The 24,142-nt window shown below is 37.2% G+C and overlaps 1 protein-coding gene across 2 annotated transcripts in view; it reads left to right on the forward strand.

Moving 5' to 3' along the window:
• The first annotated feature begins 1,705 nt into the window (after nt 1-1,705).
• jph1a (junctophilin 1a) overlaps nt 1,706-24,142 on the forward strand; it is a 35,349-nt gene continuing 12,912 nt past the window's right edge. For both annotated transcript variants that reach the window (XM_026938139.3, XM_053227990.1), the window contains exons 1-3: nt 1,706-2,302; nt 4,012-4,747; nt 22,524-22,642. In XM_026938139.3, the coding sequence (XP_026793940.3) occupies nt 1,924-2,302; nt 4,012-4,747; nt 22,524-22,642 (1,234 nt within the window). In that variant the 5' untranslated portion in view covers nt 1,706-1,923. The remainder of the gene's footprint in view (nt 2,303-4,011; nt 4,748-22,523; nt 22,643-24,142) is intronic.

The raw sequence follows: 24,142 nt of genomic DNA on the forward strand, positions 1-24,142 counted from the left end.
ATATTAATATAAAAGTATTACTACTAATATTACTACCTACAAACTAATAGATTAAAATGCAACAATAAGTCATTTCTGGAGATTTCGGTACAGGTCATGCTGTACCTAATGCTTTTTCCTAAATAGCACCTGTATGGATCAGAATGAGTTCGTTTTATGTGGTAATAGCTATCTAGATAAATTCACATGACCACTTCACATTAATAAAACATGTCAACAAATTGTTAATATTACATAGAGGCATGACGAGATTTTCAGTAAACACGTTTCGATTCGTGAATCAGTTCACCTGACTGACTCCCGCTCAAAGAGTCGTTTAAAAAGAGCCGATTCGTTAACGAAACTAGGGTTGCCTGATTGGTCACTTTTGGTTAGTTTGTGCAACTAAATTGTGCTATGACAGGTGGACAGGTGGATGGATGGATGGATGGATGAATTGATTGATTGATTGATGTGTTTGTTTGTTTGTTTACAGGGCAGGATTTTTTTAACCCTTGTGTTTTGTTAGCATTGTCTTCACTGCCTTGTTGTTTGGCGTCCCAGATTCTCCAATAACACTGATTTCAAAAGTAATTATTTTTCCTTCCAAATGTGTCTATACCATTTTATTCCATATATTTCAAAACTCAGTACACCGAAAATAATTGTATGGTTAACCCTATTTTTTCAACAACAAACTGGGCTTGCAAATTTCAGAAATGTAAAGAACAATGTAAACTATGTAATTCTATATGTAATTATAGAAATTTGATTAGGGCAAATAGGGGAATATCTAATATTTAATATGTCATTAAGGATACATGTGAAGAAATATATATAACTCATTTAGAGATCAGGAAATTTAGGTTATTATCCTGGAAAATAATATTAGTTATATTTGGCGTCAGTTTGACCCCAATGAATACACTGGCCTCAGTCCACACACACACACACACACACACACACACACACACACACATACGCATACACAGCTCCTCAGACCCAAAAAATGCTGACATACACTATGTACGATAGTGCAAGGTGCAAAGGTTGGATGGAGGGGTGGAGGGAATACTTACGTCTGTGCCTTGCAGATTTTTGCATTTCTCACTCATAACAGAATTATTATTTTTTTTTATGGTTTCTGTCCTTGTAGATCTGGCACCTTGCTCATTTTAGAGCTGCTGCTGGACAGACAGAGGGTTCAGACTTGAATGTAACAAATCTGTTACATTCAATCAGAGTTTATAGCTGGGGTCTTTGAGACTGCAAACAGAAGTTGTGTATACATTTCTGCTGGTGGTATCAGTACAAACCCATTGTTTATTAGCAGATCCCATAAAATTCAGAAAGGTCATAAAGTATCAAGCTCCAAAATCTATCAGAAAGCCTTCTCAGAAGAGGTTATTATAACAGCTAAGAGTGACTATATCTGGAATGGGATGTTTAATAAACACATATAGGGGTGTGATGGCCAGGTGAAACTGTGATGGCCATGTAGTGTAACTTCATATTTAAGAGATGCACAGAGGGGTCCCAGCTTCTTGACACTGTAATAATCAAATACAGTGTGATATTCAAGTTCAGGATTGCTGAAGTGCAGTTAAACTGATTATTATGATGGAACCTGTTGACAGCAGGTGCCTCATTGGGGTTGAAACGAAATCAATCTGGCAACCCTGAATTCATCGCAAGCACTCCGTCTGCCTCCTCATTCACACTCGCACTCACTCACACACTCTCCCACACACACGCACACACACACACGCGCACACACGCCCTCCAACCCTGCCAGCCGCCTCACATCCATCTTCACACTCTCCCGTTCATGTTTATTTGTTTATGTTTATTTATTCTCCATCCGGGAAAAGAAGAACACACTGGAAAAAAAAAGAAGACAAAAACAGCAACAAGAAGGAAAAAAGGATTATTATTCATTTCTGAATGACGGGCGGCCGGTTCGACTTCGACGATGGCGGCACTTACTGCGGCGGCTGGGAGGGCGGGAAAGCGCACGGGCACGGCGTGTGCACGGGGCCGCGCGGCCAGGGCGAGTACAGCGGCGCGTGGTCTCACGGCTTTGAGATAGTCGGTGCGTATACATGGCCCAGCGGCAACACGTACCGGGGCTACTGGGCGCACGGCAAGCGGCACGGGCTCGGCGTGGAGCGCAAAGGACGCTGGGAGTACCGGGGTGAGTGGAGTCACGGGTTCAAGGGCCGTTACGGAGTCCGCCAGACCCGGGAGTCACCCGCCAGGTATGATGGCACCTGGAATAACGGACTGCAAGACGGATACGGGGTGGAAACCTACGAGGATGGGGGTGAGTAGAGATGAGGAATGATGTGTTAAACCACTGGAAGTGTAGTTTTAAAAATAATACGTGAACATACAGAGGGGCTTAGTGGGTAGCACTGTTGCCTTATACCTCTGGGTTTGGGGGTTTGATTCCCACCTACGCCCTGCTTCATCTGGGTATTCCAGTTTCCTCCCCCAGTCCAAAGACATGCATTGTAGGCTGATTGACATTTCCAAATTGTGCCCTGCTGTGGTCTGGCACCTTGTCCAGGGTGTCCCCTGCCTTGTGCCCCAAGTCCCTTGGGATAGCCTCCAGGCTGCCCTGAGACCTTGTGTAGGATAAGTAGTATAGAGAATGGATGGATGGAATTAAACAGGTAGCAAAGTTGATCCTTTGGCCCAATGCCTATTTTGAGTCCTTCTTGTACAAGTTGTACCAACGTTGGCAAGGTGGCTGAAAGTCAGCCCTGGTGGCCCAACATTGGCCCAATGGACAATATTACATTGAGCCAATGGACAAAATGGACAAAATTGCATTGGGCCAATGTTGGCACCCAGTGTTGGTCTAGTGAATTGGCTGATATTGGCCCAGTGTCATTTCTGTACCTGAGTAAATATGTAAATAAAAAGCTTCAAGACATGAGATGGGAACTGATTTACACAGAAGAAAATAATGAGTAAAATATAATTTTTTAAAAAAATGTTGTTTGCATTTGTTCGTTTGTTTGTTTGTTTGGCTGGTTGGTTGTTTTTAGTAAATGTAACTTCATATAATTTCAAGTAAAGTCTGCTTGATTGAAACTGTTAGTTATTGTTAAATATTGCACACATAAAACAAGTAAATCAAACCTATATGGTATGGGTAATGCTAACATTAGACTTAGAATTAGATTAGAAAGTTTTTTTTACAAAATTAAGTCAGTGAGTGAGTTAGCACTATAAGTTAGGCTAGACTGAATGTTAAGTTTTAAAAAACTGGTGAGCAAATATTTATATGCAATTCGAAGAGCATAAGTACAAAAAAAGAATAGGTAAATATTGTAAAAATGCAAAAGTTTACCAGAATAAGGTGAATAGAGAGTTGGAAGGCAAATAATACACACAGCAAGATAAGCTCCAGTGTGAAGTCATAAAGAGTTTTGTTTAGTTTTTGAGTAAATTATCCCTATATGGTAGCAAATTATTATTAGGGTGTTATTTTCATGTTAAAAGTAATTATACATAATTGTAATTCAGATGAGATTGTAACATTATCAGATTAAGTAATCAGATTCGTAAATCTGTAACTGTGATTATAGCAAGGTTTTGCTAGTGGAACCATTTTTACAGTTACAAAAACTACTTTTCATTTTTACTGTCATGTTGCAATTACAAATTGCAATTTACACACTAACAGCATTTCTGCAATTACAGCTATGAATAATTGATTACGCTGCCAAAATGCACAGATTTGAGGGGGTGGGAACAAGTGAATGCTTCCAGAGAGCTAAGTGAACAGTGACAAGTAGAGAGATCAAGAAAGCTGAGAGGGTTGGGCTGAAACTGTGACTCCGAGGCATCAAACATGCAAAATGGTCATTTGTTAACCCATAAAGTGATATGTAAAGCCCAAAATGAATGCATGAATAATGAGTGAATGAATGAATGAATCCAAAATGAGACGCTCATAAGATTCATTTTATACAATATTGTCATAATCATCATGAGCCATGAAAACACGTTCTTGTTTTGTAGGTACATATCAGGGTCAGTGGATGGGTGGGATGCGTCATGGTTACGGCGTGAGACAGAGCGTCCCGTACGGCATGGCCATGACCATTCGCTCCCCTTTGCGAACTTCTCTATCATCCCTACGAAGCATGCAGAGCAACGGTGCTGTGCTGCTGCAGGATGAGGCCTCTAATGTGCCAGCCAACACACGAGGTGGCTTTGTCTTAAATGTCCATGGTGAGAAGAAAAAACGTCCTTTGGTCCGGCGTGGATCACTGTTCGGAAGCCTTCGTCAGCTCCGGAAGTCCGAATCGAAAAGTTCGATTTCAAGCAAGCGCAGCTCAACACGCAGTTCCGCCATGAGCCGAATCAGCTCGAGCGACGCCGAGGACGAGGACAAGACGGACATTGAGGACAATGTTGACACCGAGGACAAAATGGACGCCACAGTCACTGAGTCCTATGCAGGCGAGTGGAAAAACGACAAGCGAAGCGGCATTGGAGTGAGCGAACGCTCTGATGGCACCAAATACGAAGGGGAGTGGTTGAACAACAAGCGGCACGGATACGGCTGCACCGTTTTTCAGGACGGAACCCGGGAAGAAGGGAAGTACAAAAATAACACACTGGTCCGAGGGATAAAGAAGCAGCTCATTCCACTCAAAAATCCCAAAACCAAAGAGAAAGTAGACAGTGCAGTGGAGGGAGCGAGGAGAGCAGCCAATGTCGCCAGAACCAAAGTGGAAATCGCCCTGTCAAGGTAGGTGGCCTCCTGAGGGTACCATAAAAACCTGGCTGCAGAAATAATGACATTTTTTCACAATGTTTCTTACACAAGACTCTGTCATCCTTTACTAATATAAGAAGAGATGTTAGAGGAGTGTTCTGACTGGCTCTGCACTTGGGGTTCTGCTTTAGGGACTGAAAGGTTGAGAGTTCAAACCTAGCAACTACCAAGTCACTGAGTTCTTTGGGAGATTGTGAATTCACATCTCAGTGATGTCACTGTCATGGAGTTAGCGAGAATGTAATTATACTGCTGTCAGCATGGGAAGACCAACCTTACTAGCTTCCCGTCAGTCACAGTTAGGCTAGCCAATCTCAGGTGTCTGATAACAAACGCTATATTCACACTAGCAAGCAACAAGCCGTTTGTGTCACTTGTAGTCTCTTATGTGTGTGAGGCGACTGCTAGTCTTGTTAAACACAAATGTAATAATGCACTAATCAGTGTTGTTTTATTTACGTTACTGTATGTCCTAGCATTGGTACTAGCTTCACTGGCAGATTAGCCAAGCAAGCTAACTGTACTAGCTATGTACACTCACCAGAGGCACAAATGACCACCTGCTCCTTCTTTATAAGCTTTATTTTTCCCTGGACTCTCTCTATAATCATTTACAGATATCACATGCAAACAGTAAATATGAGCTAGTGGCAGGTAGGAACTAAAGTTGTGAGTAGGGAACTGAGAAACATTGCACCTAGCCCTAGCATTAATTCAAATATCACTTGTGTCAAAAATCATGGCTCCATGATGTGCACGTACATAGAAAATTAATAGTTGCCTGTTGCTTTCATTTGCTAGTGTGAACATAAGGTGGAGGTGTCAAATTATATCCGTAAAAAGGCCAGTGTGAGTTCAGATTTTCATTCCAATCAAGCAGGTGCCACACCTGATTCCACCTGTTTAATTAGTCGAGCTTCACTTTCAATAGACTATCAGGTGTGGTTCTGCTTAGTTGGAAACAAAACCTGCGCTCACACTTGCCCTGTCTGGATACGGTTGGACACCCCTGATGTTCGATAATAAAGAACAGGGCAGTCAGCACCCTCGTCTGAACTTGTTCAGCTGCCATATGGCTGCCTGAGCGGCGGTTTGAGCAGATGAGGTGACTTTACGTGAGGCAGCACATTAGCCTTCACCTTCTCAGATTGGTAGCTGTTGTGTAATAGTGGACATTCAGGTAGTGGCTGAAACCTGTCTATAACTACATAAAAAATTGCAGGACTGCCAGAGAAACCACTGCAAAGCAAAACCAAAATCCTATTATTATTATTATTATTATCTTTATTATAAGTAGTGGTTTTGTTATTTATATATTAACCACACAACTCAGTTTGGACTTTGGATAAAAGCATCTGCCAAACGAATAGACATAAAAGCATTTTGCTTTCCCATGTTTTATAGCCAATACTTTGATGAGTTTGGTCTCTCATTATTTGTCCGCAGAGAATTGTGGGAGTTTCCCTTATTGTACGTATGTTTATTGTATCCCTTCCAAAACCAGTCGCTGCATTAGAGTAGCATTTTATATTCAAGGCCTAAAGTGACCTTTCGATCAAAGCAGACTGAACACATTTGAAAACTCACACATGCAGTGACATAATACAAGCAAACATAATAAGAGGTTAGTATTCATGTGGCAAAGGATATTTCTGACTCATTTTATAGACAATGTGGTTTTATTATGCTGTGGTTATGCAGAGCCTATGCGCTGCCCGATTAATGGCATAACTATACCAAGCTTGAATATTACTGCACTACAGCATCTTTTATTTTTTTATGTGTACAGTTAATGATATTTAGTAATCTAATTATCATTTTAGTATTAGGAATGCAGAAGTTCTATTCCACCCAGATGAAAGCATTCGGTAAACACTGAATAAGTGATTATTTTGAACGGATTTGGGGGTTTCAGGGAAGAATATTGCTTAAACGTGAAACCTTAAACACACAGCACAAGCAGCACAAGCTAACATGCGGTACACACTTGTTTTTGTACGCTTTTCGCCACCTGATCCCTCCGTGTATCAGTTTCTTATGCACTGCACTCTGTAAATAGAGTCAGTCAGATCTCTAAAGATAAAACAGAAAAGTCTCACAGCTATATTCAAATTACTGAATCAGCTCAGGAAGTTTAGAAATCAGAATACATGATTAGCCCATTAATATTGAGGTTTCTTTGAGTGCTACACTCAGGCAAAACTGTGCTGATATAGCAAGTTATAGTATCCCAGTATTTGATTAATATTTGAAGAACATTTCATGGGTGCACTGCATACTGATCATACACTATGTGTAGTATATGTGTGTTATAGCTTATACTGTACTTATAGTGTATAGTGTAACTATAGTGTAATATGCATTTACTACCTTATACCTTAAACTATGTTATAGTACTATATACATATACAGTATATAATATGACATTATACTAGAAATATACTAACAACTTTCCTTTGTATCACTGTATGTTATACTTTTAGTATACTATACTAAACTTACTATACTATACTGAACTTTATACTCTTCTAACTACATATTATACTTTTAGTATTATTGTATACAATCCTTTTAGTATACTGTGCTCTATATGATATTAATTGCCGCTAAATTATGCCATTCTTTATGTCAACCTAATTGATAAAGTATATCTACCTTTACTATAATATATCTTTACACTGTAATAAGTAGTACTGTACATTGTCCTATACTTTATGCCATTAGAATTGCTTACTTAATGTACTATGCTATAACTTGTAGTACTAAGTATAATACTATAGTGTACATTTACTGTACTATACTATACATTTAGAATATTTTAAATGACACAAACTACTGCACTATACGTTTAGTATGATATACAAAATTATGTATTATATCAACTTGAATATACTTGAATATAGTATTATATGCTAAACTTCATACTGCACTGTATATTATTATTATTTGAATATGCTGTACATTAGGCCTATACTACTAATTAATCTATACGCATCATATTATACTACTTCAACTTTTCTATATATTATATAACATGTTAGTATATTATATTTTATGCTATCCTAACTACTCATTTTACTTTCGTACTATACAAATGACCTTTTTTTTTGGTTTGTAACTAAAAATATGGCAGCATTTTCCAGACTTTATTCAAATTCAGATGCTAATCAGATAAAATGCTAATTCAAACAGGTATTTGCCATTGCAGTTCTCTTATGAGGCATAATTGAAATTCACTTGCAAAAACATATATTTGCATTTGCATTTTAGTGCTCAACAATGTACAACGGCTAAAATTAAAATGCAAACGCAATGTCCATTTCACATTTTTTGTCAGTATCGTAACTGGTGTCTGGTGTTATTCTGCTATATTGAAAAAAGTATTAGCATTCCATCCATTTGCTATTGCATTTCACTTTCCTCACACTCCAACTTTGCCAAAAATAAAATACCCTTGCAATCTCATTTGCATTTTCTCCCTTTAGCACCAAAGGGAGGCAAGTTGCTGATGCATTCAAAGGTTGTCCCTAAAAAAATGTCTGTTATAGTTATAGCCCAATATTGTACAACTCCAATGTGCACTGTTATTAAGCTAAACTAGCACCCACCCTAAGCTTGTGAATAACTTGAAACAAGTCAATAAAGTTTGACTAATATTGTTGCTCTATGAGCAGGTCAAGAATCCCTTCAACCCGTAATAAGAAGAAACCGGTTTCAATTGAAATGTCCTCCTTGCCAACTCTCCCTAAGAATAGTTATGTGCATATTTTTTGCATTTAAGTTTGACTGACAGTGCTATCTCAGTTGACAGGGAGAAAATGTAAATGCAATAGCAAATGGAATACTATTGCTTTTTTTTTTATATGGCATAATCATACCAGTTTGGACTTGAATGAAATTTCAAACGGACTTTGGACATTTTGGTCTTTACAACTGTTGTACCTTTTGTAACTGTTATAAAATTTGCATTTTCTATTAGCATCTGAATTGGAATAAATTCTGAAACATGATGTCATATTAGAACATGATAAAGTGCGATAAACATGAATACAAGAAATGAGGCAGAAGTTAATATTTTATTGATTAGTGATTTATTAGACGAGAGTAATGAACATTGATTAAAGGAAGCTGAAATTTGCTGAACACAACTTCTCAGCTCCGGGTTATTGACTTCATTAACATGTGTAGGGGTGTGTGTGTGTGTGTGCGTGTTTGAGGGGGTGGGTGGGTGTGTGTGTGTGAGTGTGTGGGTGTGTGTGAGATCAGCCAGTCGATATGAATAAGCCATCCTAGTTAGCATGTATATACACACACACACACGCACACACACACAGCAAATGAAGTGGCCAACTCGCTCACAGTACTTTACACCACATTAAATTATGTGTTGCAAGAAAGAATGATTTTATAATATAGCTATAGAACAGTATGTGCAAACACACTGTACCAGCTGTGCGCGTGTGTGTGTTTGTGTGTGTGTATGAGTGTGTGTGTGACCTGAGATAGGTTAACCACACACAGCTTGGCATTTGGTCCTCCTGGGAGTGTGGATACACTCCCTATCACGCGCGCACACACACACACACACACACACACAGGGGTCATTACGGGGATAATGAAATTAGAGTAAAGCCATTGTACTACATCTTAAATGTGTTCATTTACAGCACAACTCATGTTCATGTTAGATCTCTGTGGGATTTTGTCATGTATATAAATACCTCAGCATTAAATTCACTATAAACTTTTAAGCTAATATAATATAACAAAAGCTTATTTATGAAGTTTTGTCCACACACAATTACAGGAAAATAAATTAAATTTAAAAATAATAAATGAAATGTACTGCATTGGTTAAATTCTGCAACTTCTCTAAATAGATATAATAAAACGTATTTTATGACATTATAAATGCTAATTTGAGACTTCACACCTGCTTACTGCTTTCTGTTCATGACATAATCTACATTTATTGGGAAAACTTTATATAGGTAATGTTTACTAGTCATATACATTCCCATTTTATTAGGTATACCAATATAATAACTAATAAACTAGGAACTCAGTTAAAATATAATCTCTTAGTATAATATAATGACATGTGGGCTATTAACACTATCTATATATATATATATATATATATATATATATATATATATATATATATATATATATACACACAGTATATAAATTTACCATTGTCCCTGAAGGTTACAAGGAAAGAAAGAACTAAACTGAAACACAAAAAATGAAGAAGGTGAAATGAAGAAAGAAAACAAGCTAGGGGTACAAAAAAAGAGAGTAGAAAAAGATTAAAATAAAAACTTAAAAATAAAAGGATAATTTTTTTTTTTTTTTTTTAAAGACAGCAGTAATCAGAGTCTCTCTCAGCTCTTGCAGAGTAAGTGCAAGTGAAGCTGCTGATTGGTCAGCTGCTCTAACGTCTAACGTTATGACATCATCAGTAGGCAGCGGGCCTCCAAACCATTTTAAGGAAAAGAAGCACAAAGCTGAACTGAACAATATTTCCCTAGGACCAAAAACACAATTCAAACATAATTAACTTTTTTAGTGGAACAGAATGCTACTCTCTTTAAAGTCTCTGTCACAGGATAGTAGTTTTATTTTTCACTCCGAGTAGCCCACTAGCTTATTAGTTATGTCTTCCCTCCAAATTCCCAGATGTTTTTGGACAAATAGTTTTTGCTTTTTCTCACCATCACATCTCACGTGATTTCGTTTAGTGTATTGTTTCACACGTGCAGTGCAGCACAGGCTATAGCATTACAAGGCTCATGGATAACGTTCAGTTCATGGAAGAAGAAACCATTAAAATTACTATAAACATTTTCTTAACATAAAAATGCATTATGTATTAAGTATGTATTTGGCTGATTACCGAGCATGCATTCATGAGGATGGGAGAAAAACAGCTTAGCTACTTCACCCTGACTAGGGATGGGCATTCAGTGTAACTAGCTAATTTTATAGTTGAATTCTCAAACAAGCAAATAAAACCCACAAATTATTGTTGATTTGTTAATTAAAATAAATGGTGTGAGGCATTGCAGTGAGGCATGAGTGCATTTTTTGTGTCCAATTCAACAAACCAAAGAGAAGCTATAATTGTTTTAAATATTAACACAAGAAAAAGAGGAAGTGAAGGTTTGTTTTTTAACTTGGGAAAATAAACTGGATGCCATTTGATAAATGCTATTTTAAGCCATATAAGCAATTACAAGCTTACAGGTTTATTATCTTAGGTCTGTGTAAAAGAAACAACAATAATAATAATCATCATCATCATCATCATCATCATCATTATTATTATTATTATTATTAATTTTTTTTTAACAGATTTAGGACCACTATATTGGGGTTAGAACGCAAGAAATGTTGGTTTGATGCAAACCCGATTAATTTTGTTTTTCCATTTCTGATCCCTGACTGGCAGTTGGAATTCAAACTGACCAACATTCTGTCAGTGTATTTCAGGGAGAAAGTTTTATACTTTAATCGAAATTCTTTCAGTTTACAAACAAAATCCACAGCACACCTTTCGCTTAAAATGATCTCGGGAATAATTTTATGAATATTCCAGGAATAAGAGAAGAATGGTTTGCAGTCACTGTAATGACTTCAGATCTGCAGATCTTACACAGCTCAGTGACAATTTTAGGAAGAAATGAACTGGGGATATTTTGTGTAGAGAAATACAAGGTCACAGATTTCAGTCCTCGAGAGCCGAGATGATTTATGCTAAGCCTCACACTCAAAACAGGATCAAAGTTCAAATTAGTTCAGTTCATGTGAGAATTTAGGAGTACAAATCTAAATGATGGTAGCAAGGAGAAAAAGCAGTATTTTAATGAAACCAACAAATTTACAGTAATGCTAAAATTCACAGAGTGGCCAGATTATTATCCTCATTATATCCTACAGTTGTCTTCTGTTGAAATTATTCGCATGAAAGGTTAGCAAGTGTGTGTAAGGCCATGAAGGACATGCATACTTGTTTACCATGTAACACTATCACTCTGATACACAGACAGCTTTAGTGTAGATATCCAGACAACTCCAGTCCACTTTAACACAGTGCGACGATTAACATTTACTTAACTGTGCATTCATTCATTCATTCATTCATCCATTCATTCATTCATCTTACCTGTGAAATCTGTTGTATATATAAATGTATTGAATAGCAGTTAACAAAAGATATTATTAGTAATAACTATTTGTTCATTTTTTTGTTCATTATTTGTGTATATGGTGGAAAGTGGAGCATTTTAATGTGAGTGTTCTCTCTTCCTGGTAATATAATACATGATAATATATGGTAAGTGTAAAAATAAGAGAGAAGACAATACAGTATTAGATTAGTATTAGAGAATGCTAATAAAGCTTTGTTCATTCTTGAGAGCTCTTCAGTTCCCTCGTACCCTCGCACATGTCCTCTTCTGATAAGAACTGTAGTTAATGTTCTCTAGTTTCAACCGTCTCTAGTCGCAGGTGTTACCTAGTTTCTGCTATTCCCTTATTTCCATTTGTTCCAATTTCCTAGTTTCCCTAGTTTCCTTGCTCTCTAGTTTCCACTGGCCTTATTTTGTTTTGGTGTTTTTACTGCATTCTAGGTTCTTTGCTCTTTAATGCAACATTATGTAGCGTGAAAGTAAGCAGTATAAGAAGCCCATGGCTGTGATAAATGGTGATGTAATGAGTGTGTGTTTCAGACTCTCCATGACTGTGTGTTTGGCTGACGCTGTTTTCATGACATCATCTTGTTGCTTCTGTTCAGGACATTTAACAGAACAGTAGTAGATTGGAACATAACACCGTTCATTGTTTTCTTCTCTGAAACGAGCTTCAGAATTAAGAAATGTTTGGATGGAAAAAAAAATAAAGTTTATGTAGAGGACGTGTGGCACTCAAAGAGTATGTTTAATAAGCATGGAGCCCCTGCCTTCTCTTCTGTGGTGTGTGTGTGTGTGTGTGTGTGTGTTTAAAATGCAGTGGTGTGTCAGCACACTCCTCACTCCCCGGCTGACTAAATAAGGCAAGGCAGCTTATCACCACTGGACAGAAATACACAACCCAGTACACAGTGAAACACCACTTCATCACTATTGATTTAGCCTGTGTGTGTGTGTGTGTGTGCGTGTGTGTGTGTATGTGTAAATCCAAGTATATTAAATTTTTTTCTAATGTATAGATAAATATAGATTTGTAATAAATGTTTAATAATACAGTTTTATATTGTATTTTTTACAATTATGACATATATATATATATATATATATATATATATATATATATATATATACATATATATATATATATATATATATATATATATATATATATATGTATATATATATATATATATATAGATAGATAGATAGATACATATATATGTATATATATATATATATATATATATATATATATATATCAGCACTGTGGAATTCTTGATTCTGATAGGTCAGAAGGTTGATTAATTTTCTATATCAATAGCTCTGAAAGTTTTGCCTGCAAGGGAAATCACAGGTTTATATTAATGTATTCATTTGTATTCCTTCTTTCTTTCGGCAGCAATCCTAACAATAAATACAGTTAACTGATGTTAAATATACAGTATGTATACTCGTCTAACTTTAGCTAAGTTAAACACACAATGATAATGACAATGAATTTAATTTCATATTAAAGAACTCAAAATATTCTCCATGTACCATGACAGAAAGAAAGAACACCTCACAAATTCCTCGAGCCCCAAGAACGTGTAAGATGTGGGGGAGGAGCAGGGATTCCGGGGGTGTTTGTTAAAATCCGAGAGTTTAAAACACCAGCGCAAATCATTCGCAAATCATTCCCGATTCATATGTCGGTAGGTTCATCTCAAATAACACAAAACAAATAACATTTGGCAGAAACACCAGTTCACTGAAACGCAAATAACATTTGGCAGAAACACCAGTTCACTGAACGGGAAAGGACACAGGACTTGCATTTGATTCTTTTAGTGCTTACCTTCGCATTGTACTCACTTTATCTAAGACCTGCGAATTCATAAATTCGTAAATTCTTGTGAGCTAACAAAAAAAAGGGCAGGACTATGGTATCTTTGGTCAGTAAAAAATGGAGGAGCTCACACTAAAATTTTACACTAAAATATTGCTCACTAAAATTTTAAAATCTTATTGCATGGTGTACATCTGAAAATGAAATGAAAAGATGTCCACTGACATGTGCTAGGGTGTCTGTGGTAAAATTCTATTGTCTATTTTTTTTCTCTCTGCCTGCTAGGAATGATTATTAGCAATCTTGTATATACTGTAGGTGTGTAACACTGTAAGTGTGCTCTACTAATCATCCAAGTCAATATGATGGTTTTCAGTGCCTCTGAAAGAGGACAGCATTAAATGTCATATAACAGTGCAGTGGCTGTGAGCATTCAGTTATTCAGTGAGAGAAGCTGCTAGAATATTGTTAAAGCAGACTTGGTAAGATGATCTCTGCTTGCTAGCCTTCAGTACTTTATCAGAACAATGTAGAAACAATGCTCTCTCTGATTCTCACCCTGTTAAAAAAATCTTACATCAGATCTCAAGTGACACACTGAACCTGGAAATCATGTTTGTGATTCTGATGCCGTAATCAATACGAGTAAAGCAGGTCACTAATGGATATATTGTCATAATGATATATGTCATTCGGTATGTTTACAGTGTCATTACACTCTCTAAAGCTTCAAAGACATGATAGGGAGTAAAATGTTATTGGAAAGGAGATAACACCAAGATATTACCTTGAATTAGTTGAATTAACATTTTTTAGATTGAATCATTTTTGTGCATTTTCAGAAAATAAATATTGACCCAAAATTTCATTTCTGATTTGGTGCCTTTAAATGGAACTTGTGTATTTGTCAAGTTACTGTATATTACGTGGATGATGTAAAGGCACAGTGGCGGTAGAAGTGAGACAGATCCATTGGGAACATCAGCATTTTCATTACATGTATTGGTAAATTACTAAGAAACAAATTCTGTCCAACTAAAATTATGCTCTGATGAAATCATTAGTCTTCTGAAATCAATAATTAATACCACAAGTCTTCTCATAATCACTGGGAACATAATCATTTGATTGTAGGTGAAGTGCCAAGCTTAAGTAGTGTTCCTTTCTCTAACCTTTCTGTAACCTTTCTGTAACTGCTGAAGTAGCACACCTGGCTGTTAACACACTAATAAATCTGCAAAATACAACTGGGCCAATGCTAAAATTCTAATGGTAATTCACCTGCCTGAATGCAAAAGACACACCTTGTAGTGCAGAAAATATGTCTGTCTTAAACAGAATGGGATTGAGAGCTAAATAAACTGGTTATTAATAGGAGTCATATTTGAATTTCAGCTTTGTAAGTAAACAGACATCATGTTAAAGGGAAAAAATGTTGTTCCTTTGTGTTACTGTAACCTAAAAATTCATTTAAATTTGCCAGCCATTTAAACAGAAATGGTAGGGTACTGAAAGAAAGCAGGCATGTGTGTGAGTGCGTGTGTGTGTGTGTGTGCGTTAGTTGGTTTCAGAGACTGTGGTGGTCTTGGACAGTGATACTATGCTGAGCGTGCATTACTGTACAAAAATATTCCTCAGCAGCAAACCCATTAAAAATTCTTAGATCTCTATGAATAGCGCAGTGAGCCTGTGACACCTGCACTAGCACTTAGTAATCACACAAACTAAGCAAATCGTTTTTTGAGGTTTTATTTGATGAAAATGACATACAGGGATAATAAGGACCTGAATTTGTTTTGTTCAGTATGTGCTTTTAAATTTGTCATAGCAACCACTGAGGTAGCTGAAGCTTAGGTCTAAGTAACTTTTCATTTCCACCACAGTGCTGAAGTGTGTGCGTTGGTGTGTGTGTGTGTGACCATATGGGTTTGTTTATTTTGTGATTTGGATCAATCAGCTGGAAATCCAAGTGCCATTCTGTGCTATTCTATTGACGGTAAAGTAAAATGGAAGTAGGTGAGGCTTGATTGGGCAATTACACACACACACACATACACACAGTGTTGGCAGGCAATGTGACCTTTCCTTCACCGTGTTTAATCTTTGAATACCGGGTGTTGAATTCAGTTCAGGACACCGGAAGGAGTGTGTGTGTTTGTGTGTGTGTGTGAAAGAGAGAGACAGTGTTTGTGCATGGACGCTACAGTGTTGCCATGGTGATTCGTCCACTCTTCTTGTTACACACTATGTTTTTTTCCAGAAACTGTGGGTGGAAAAAGAGAGAGAGTGAGAGAGAGAGAGAGAGAGAGAGAGAGAAAGAGAGAGAGAGAGAGAAAGAAACCTATTCAATATTTAGATGATGTTAATTTAGCATTATGTGTTTCTTTTATTAAATTATTAAAGTGAATTAAGTCTTCAGCTCTTCATATCTTTATAGAATATAAAACCAAAATCATTGTTATTAGATTGTGGTAGCATATTATAGGCTAACGTTAATGTTAATTAGGATCACATAACTGCTGTTAATAGTGTAAATCTAGTGATAACAGTCTCAGCTGAAAGGCTTTCTAAATTTGTAGATTAAGGCCAGTGAACTTGTTTTAAAGCAGACTGTACAAGTAAAAGATGATTCCACCCCAAATGAAAAATGAAGCAGACCAAAATGCTTGCTTGAATGAGAAAATAACCCAGAAGTAACAAAAACGACAACAAAATTATAGATCATCGAATTGCATTCTAATGATCAACTGAGTATTTAATTCACACTTTTTTTCACAGCCTTATTAAAGAATATTTGTTACTTACACCCCTGTTAAGGTGGCTAACCTGCATGGTAATGGTTGTTTTGTGGTATAGATGATGAATGGATTGGTAAACATGGCCTTGACAAGCTTGCACAAGCTTGCAAAATGTCATTTTCCTGCATTCATATTCAGATTGCACCTGGTATAAAGACTGTTATTGTCACTTTAAATTAGAAGTCTAAAACATAGCTTGGAAATTGCAAAAACAGGACATAATTTATGGCGACTGGAGTCCTCACTTGTAAAGGTTTTAATGTTGTGCCAAGCTAACTCATGCTGAATGTTACAATTTCTGCAAACTTCTTTTAAGTGTCCATAATTCAAATTATTTTATCATTTTCAAATGAATGTAATTATCAAATTTGCTGAATTTTTAAAATATTAGAACACCCTTCTGCCTAAGTATTCATGATTACATGTTTTTTTTAATTAGTTATCCAACTAAATAGTTGTTATTATAATTTAGGTAATATCAATCCATTTATTGCAGATCATGTGATGAGCTAACCGCTAGCAACAGCTAATCAAGTGGTGTAGAACTATCAGGTAAATCGTAGCTGAAAGACCCGCTGTGTTGCCTTGATTTTGAGACGTGCTGTGTTTTCAGAAAATAAACACAGACAATTTACCGTTGTCTGTAAATAACAGTGTCACCAGAAGAAATCAATCTATTGATTCATATCTGCATAATACAAGAACATTAGCTAGTTTCTTTAATTTACGAATTACTTTAATGGAAGAATCAAATCAATAATAGGCTTTTTCACACCAGGAGCTACATCCGCTTATCATCCACCATGACTATAAGCATGACTATTTTTCACAAAATGGTCTTTCACTAAATAGTGCGTAGGGTATGGATTTGGGACACGCTTCAGCTTCACACTTCCAACAATCTTTTGAGAAATGGCTTTTTGTGTTGTGTGAAAATCCAACACAAAGTCATGTGTGTGAAAATTCAAAGCTGATTGTACTTCCTCGTTGAATAAGATCTATTTCAGAACTAGACTCCAGACCACTGACCTCTCATGCATTTTAATATATTTGAGGGAATTCTTAAGTACTGAGAACAGAGCTCCACTTAGTCCAAAAATATGTCTGACATTTGTCATGATCATCAGAGAAGTACAATTGACTGATGATATTCAGATTGTTTTGGGCACAGGCTCACTGAAACTGGGCATTTAAATATTGGAAAAACACGAATGGCTGACAGGAGTGGAACCCAGTGGGGTCTTTGGCTGTTAAACGACACCTGCCCGAAGGTTTGGCATGTTGTGCTTTCTTAGATGCTTTTCTGCTCACCATGATTGTAAAGAGTGTTTATTTGAATTGCTGTAGACTTCCTGTCAGCTCTAATCAGTCTGGCCATTCTCCTGTGACCTCTTTCATCAACAAGACATTTCCACCTGCATAAATGCCACTCACTGGATGATTTTTTTTTTTTTTTTTGTTTTTTTTTGTTTTTCTTTGTAAACCCTCGAGACTGTTGTGTGTGAAAATCCCAAGAGATCAACAGTTTCTGAAATACTCAAACCAGCCCGTCACTCCAGAAGCCATGCCATCATTTTTCCCCATTTTGATGTTTGATGTGAACATTAACTGAAGCTCTTGGCCTGTTTCTGCATTACATTCGTGCCACATGATTGGCTGATTGGATAATTACATGAATGAGCTGTACACGTATTCCTAATAAAATGGCCAGTGAGTGTATATGGCAGCGCAACAGTTTTAAATAATACAAAATAACGCAAAAAAGATCTTCAGGTAGAATTTATTTTCATACGTGAATTTCTCACACAGCAAAACATTGAAGTCCTGATTTACTATGTGTAAAAAACATGCAAACTTGATAACACTCATAAAGAAAATGTGCAAATGATCAGAAGATGGTCAGAAGGTTTAATAAAATGATGACATATAACCGCAGGAAAGATGATTTCTTATTAGATTTGACACACGGCTTTTTATTTTGCATTAATATTGTATTTTGAGCCGTTTTTCAGCAGCCCATAATCAGCATAATACTGATCACACAATTTTGTGTGTGGGGTAAGTTTAGTTTCAGCTTAAACACTTCAGAAGTCAGAACTCACCACAGCATCTGAGAACAAACAGCACACGCAAAAACCTAATTTGTGTTTTTTCCTCCTACTGCTTTGCATGTGATGTAACTCGTATTGTTTTTATGTAAATCACCTGTAACACAGTCCATTTTTGCATGCGCATTTCTTTGCACTCGCAGAATTAGTGCTTGTTTTTTAGGATCTTAGTAAATCAGGGCCTCAGATTTGGCTCAGTGTTGAATAATGAATTCTTAAATAATAAGGACTGGCTGAGTAAAATGTTGGATTAGTGTTTGATTAAATAAAATCAGCTCAGGACATGTATAATATGTGTATTATATTGTAGTGCTTGAGTTTGCCTGTCTCATTCAGGAAGTTTTTAGTGAGGATACGGATAATGGATGAAGTGTCTTGTAGGGGATTTAAGATAGCATGTAAGCTTGGTATGTCACTCCTGAAAGTAGTCTGTGGCCAAACGCTAAACCATAAACTATAAAATAAAAACTCACCGATCTTTGGATTTTGTGTAGGTGCTTTATTTGTCTTTTTGTTCTGACTACAATACCAATACAGCAAAATTCATATTGTGATATTAAAAACATGTTTCAGTTAAATCTCTGTCCCATTTGATCAGTTCAATTTAAATTTTTACACAGTCCAGTACGAGAGTGTAACACACACACACACACAGTTTCCAATAAAAAAGAAGAAATGTTATAAACATACTGTAACTATACAGAATAACTCAGTAAAACACACACAGGAAGTAGCGAGGCAAATTTTGGCAATTATTTTTGACTGTTAACCAATTATAATTAGGTGGTTATTAACTAATGGCTGTGCTAATGTGTTAAATGCAGCATTGCATATCAGTAATAATTGCAAACTTTTAAATGTACACAAATAGCCCTTCACTATTCATTTCTTATATTCAGGAAATAGATACAGTTTTAATATCCGTATTTGGATGTGTAATGTGATTGAATTGATATTACTGACTTTAAGCTATGATCCTGAAGTAGTTTGCTGGCTTAAGCAGATTAAATGTGTGTATTCATCTGTGTTCGTGTGTGTGCATCCTTGTGACCAGATTATGTGCTTTAACATATCCCCTCCTGTCCGTTCATAAAAGCAAGATGTGGATTTGACCAAAGCAGGGGGTTTGGGACATGTGGCAGCACAGACACACACACACACACACACACACACCGGCAACAGGTATAGGCAGAACAGACAATTGTCCATGGCCTCTTCATTACCTTGGGCCTTCAATTTCCACAGCAAATAGGTATTAATATTTATGTCACTGTTTGCCACTGACCTTTCAAACACCAACCAATATGTAGACCTGCCAAACCCAAAGAGGAATAATACGTAGTCCTGCTGAAGGGGGGAGGGAATAAAAATGCAGTGTGCTTGAAACACACACACACACACACAAAATACATCCCCTCCAACTGCTTCCCACAGCCAAATTCAGGTCATGTCTTTTCTAATGCTAATTCATACTTGTTTTGGTGCCTTAGTCATGGTTACAGGCTTGCAGCCACACACACACACACACACACACACACATAAGGGGTTATACACATTAGAGACAGCTCACTTTTTTAATTTCAAGAATACACGGACGTTGTAATATGCTACCTTTACAATACTGAACTCAGGAATCTGAGGCTCCAGTGGGCACAGTTTAACTGAAACTAGACTGTTGAAGATTGGAGAAAGAGCAGGTGACTGTTCTTCTGCTTCTGCTGTCTTCAACTGTCCAGTTTTGGTGAGCCTGCGCACCCTGTAGCCTCAGATTCCTGTTCTTGGCTGACAGGAGTGGAACCCAATGTGCTCTTCTGCAAGGTTTGACGTGTTTGCCTTTCTGAGATGCTTTACTGCACATCACAGTCGTAAAGAGTGATTATTTGAAGGTACTCGAAACTATATATCAACCACTTCTTCTCCATCCAAACTCACCCCTAGGCCCCCCCCCCCCCCCCCTTACCTCCCACCCCCGGTGCTGAACACACCTGCAATTTATCACCGATCCGTATCCCTAACATAAAAGTAGCTACATAAACAAATTCATATACAGAAAAATAATTATCCAATATATTCCTTTAATAATCTTAATTTCATAAATGGCTACAACAGTAGACCTGTCAGCTCGAACCAGTCTGGTCATTCTCCTCTGACCTCTCTCGTCAACTCGTCTCTCGTTTCTGTTTGCAGAACTGCTCAGTGGATTTTGTTTGTTTGGTTGTTTGTTTTGTGCATCGTTCTGTATAAACTCTAGAAACAGTTGTGTATGAATATCCCAGAAGATCAACAGTTTCTGAAATACTCACAGAGATCACAATGCTCTCTGGGTCGCACACTCTCTCCACTGTCAATCAGAGTGACGCTAGCCAATCGTGGGCGTCTCTGAGCTCATGTATGCAGAAGGGGGTAGATAGCTCTTTCCTCCAAGTGTGTTAAACTGCCCTGTGATGGAGCTCGAGCAGCATCGCAGATGGGAATTCACAGGCGACCAAACTGGGAAGAAAATAGGGTGAAATAAATAAAAAAAAAGCAAATAAAATAAAATAAAATAAACCTCCCCCGTAAATACCTCTAGAACATTATTTTTCTCTACTAAAATAAAAAGCTGCCATGTTTATCAGAGAGATTGCACTAGCCAATTGTGCAGTTAGCACTCTCGGCCACATGACATTACACAAAGAGCAGTTCGAAAAGATTATTGGCTTGCTTTTTTGTGTACACCTTACAAGATTTTTTCCACACTTTGGTGTTTGATGTGAATGTTACCATGAACTGAATCACTTGACCGGTATCTGTGTGGTTTTATGCATTACACTGCTTCCATGTGATTGGCTGAATGAATGAATGAGCAGGTGCACAGGTGTTCCTGGGTGTATACTGTGTTTACTGAGTGTATAACAGTGCATAATGTTAATATATTAAGGAATATATTTGATATATTATCATGTGGTTTGGGACCGTAAATGGAAATAGTGTGTCAGAGTCACTAGAAAAGGGAACATCATTACTATTGCTATTGTAGCCTTTCCAATAACTAGCTAATAGCCTGGGAGCTAATTGGCAAATTATGAATTTATTATTGAATAAGTACAGAAACCACAGGAACACTGCACACATATGGTTCTGTAATTACTGCTGATGCACAAAATAAAATTATGGAAAATGATGGTATTAAATTTGTTCCATAGAAAGTAACAGAAAAATAAGATAAAATCAATAACAGTAATTGACAGGTGGAGATCTCTGACGAATTTCTGCGCACCTAAGCAATCACACGTTTACGAAAAGACCAAAGAGCTTATCTTATTTATCTGTTAATGTAAATTTATTAAGGACACAGTATGCAGACCCCAAAAAAAATAAGGTTTAGCGTTTCTTCAAATGGCAGATGTTACAGTAAGAACTCGAACTAGACATGAATTCTAGCATTTGGGACAGAGCCATTAATTAGATTAGTCAGATGGTGGTGTGGGCGGGACTTTACCATTCACAACACACCTACGCTGATGTCTATTTTGAGCAACAGCTAAAATGCATATACTTGAAATATGAACTCTTTTTTGTGCACTGTGATGACTGATGAATGGCTAAAAAACAGGATCTCTCCCTCTTTGGATTTGTGTGTGTGTGTGTGTGTGTGTGTGTGTTCACTTTATGCCTTTAGACCAACATTCATTTTACAGAGCAGAGAGGAAGGAATAGTATGACGGCTAAGTGCCTTTGTGTCACTGTGTATAGAATCATCAGCTGCCTCTATCTCTAATATGTATATCTGTGGTGCTAGCTAATGAATTGTGTGTGTTTGTGTGTCTGTGTGTGAAACAGGACAGCCCATGCCAGAACAAAGAGTGAATCAGCAGACCAGGCTGCAGTTGCTGCTGACCAGGAGTCAGATCTTGCAAGGGCTATAGCAAGAGAATTAGCTCCTGACTTCCAGCAACCAGGTATACACACACACACACACACACACACACACACACACACAGTGAACTTGTTGTTTTTCTCAGGCAGGCAACTAAACCCTACAAAATGAAATACTCATATGATGTACAATCTTGCCTGGGCAATATTTTAAATCCTAACTCAACTGCTGCTGGCACAGTAATGAATGCTTTACACTTTGCCTTTATAATAACTGAGTCACAGCCAGCGTGAACTGAAAAGTGTTGCGGAGTGACTGCAGCTTGCTGAGTAAAATGTGCTTAAGCTCGATAATCTGGAGATCTGGAGTTGCCACAGAAGAGAGCTGCTGTCTGGATAGAAAGGACTAGAGGTGTGCATCAGTACTGGCATCCCTCAGGACTCAATAAAATATTACAGCAGTGAGCAGTTTTTAATTTCATGCTAACCCAGTCACACCAAAATAAAAAAAATTATTTGCAGCACCTTCTCTATGTAATATCAACACACTGATATATACCGATGAGCCATAACATTAAAACTACTGACAGATGAAGTGAGTAACATTGATTATCTCGTTACAATGGCACCTGTCAAGGGGTAGGATATTCAAAAAGAAATAGTGGCTCGCTTTTTGTATATGCCTTACAAGAGTAGTAGCAGCAGTGGATTAGAGCAGAATCAACTAGTGGGTCACGGTTATATGGAACTAAATTGGGATAAAATTGGATCTTTAAACTCTGTGTGACAATTGGAGCTCTTATTCTTTGAAAACATTTTGCAGTTTTTTGAGTATTTCATGCCATGGTTCATGCCACTTAAAGGAGTTTTCTCCCACACTGCTTTCACACACTCAATTATGCCGAGCAGCTGAAACTGGTTTTACGGGCAGATGTAATGTAAGACCACAGCTATTGAAAGCTGTATCTATGACTACAGTGAACCACTGTGTTTGGTTTGGAAGCACACAAAGCTTTTGGAGGGACTTTAGCAGCACAGCAGTCAGCTTGTACCATAACAACACGACCATTCATGTCCAGCATTGAAGCAATCATTTCTTCAGTTTCAATTAATAATTCTTGGTCAATTCTGTCTGTAACTGTATTATACTTAGTCCCACCCAGTTCGATTTTGAGATTGAATATTGTTTCAACTTTTAAGAACATGTTATTAGTAATTTCACAGCATTCCACAATCCTCATGATAGATAGATAGATAGATAGATAGATAGAGGGCCTAGCAATAACAGCATTAGCTCAATTGGAAAATTTAGAGATTTTTTGGACAAAACCAGCAAGATTTCAGTTAAGAAATTTGGAGTTTATTCCTAACTTAATGCTGTTAGTCATAAGGGTGAAAGAGAGAGAGAGAGCTGTCACTGAGAAAGTTTTGAAGATCATGTGACCATATTATCAGGCTAAATGAAAGAACATTACTGATGATGAAGGTGAAGGGGCCAAGAATTGATCCTTGGGGCACACCTTTTTTGAGGATTTATGTTTCCCAAATGGATACCTGACAGTGAGATGGTATAGTAAACCAAG

The sequence above is a fragment of the Pangasianodon hypophthalmus genome, chromosome 22, assembly GCF_027358585.1.
Source record: "Pangasianodon hypophthalmus isolate fPanHyp1 chromosome 22, fPanHyp1.pri, whole genome shotgun sequence".
In the NCBI taxonomy this organism is placed as follows: domain Eukaryota; kingdom Metazoa; phylum Chordata; class Actinopteri; order Siluriformes; family Pangasiidae; genus Pangasianodon; species Pangasianodon hypophthalmus.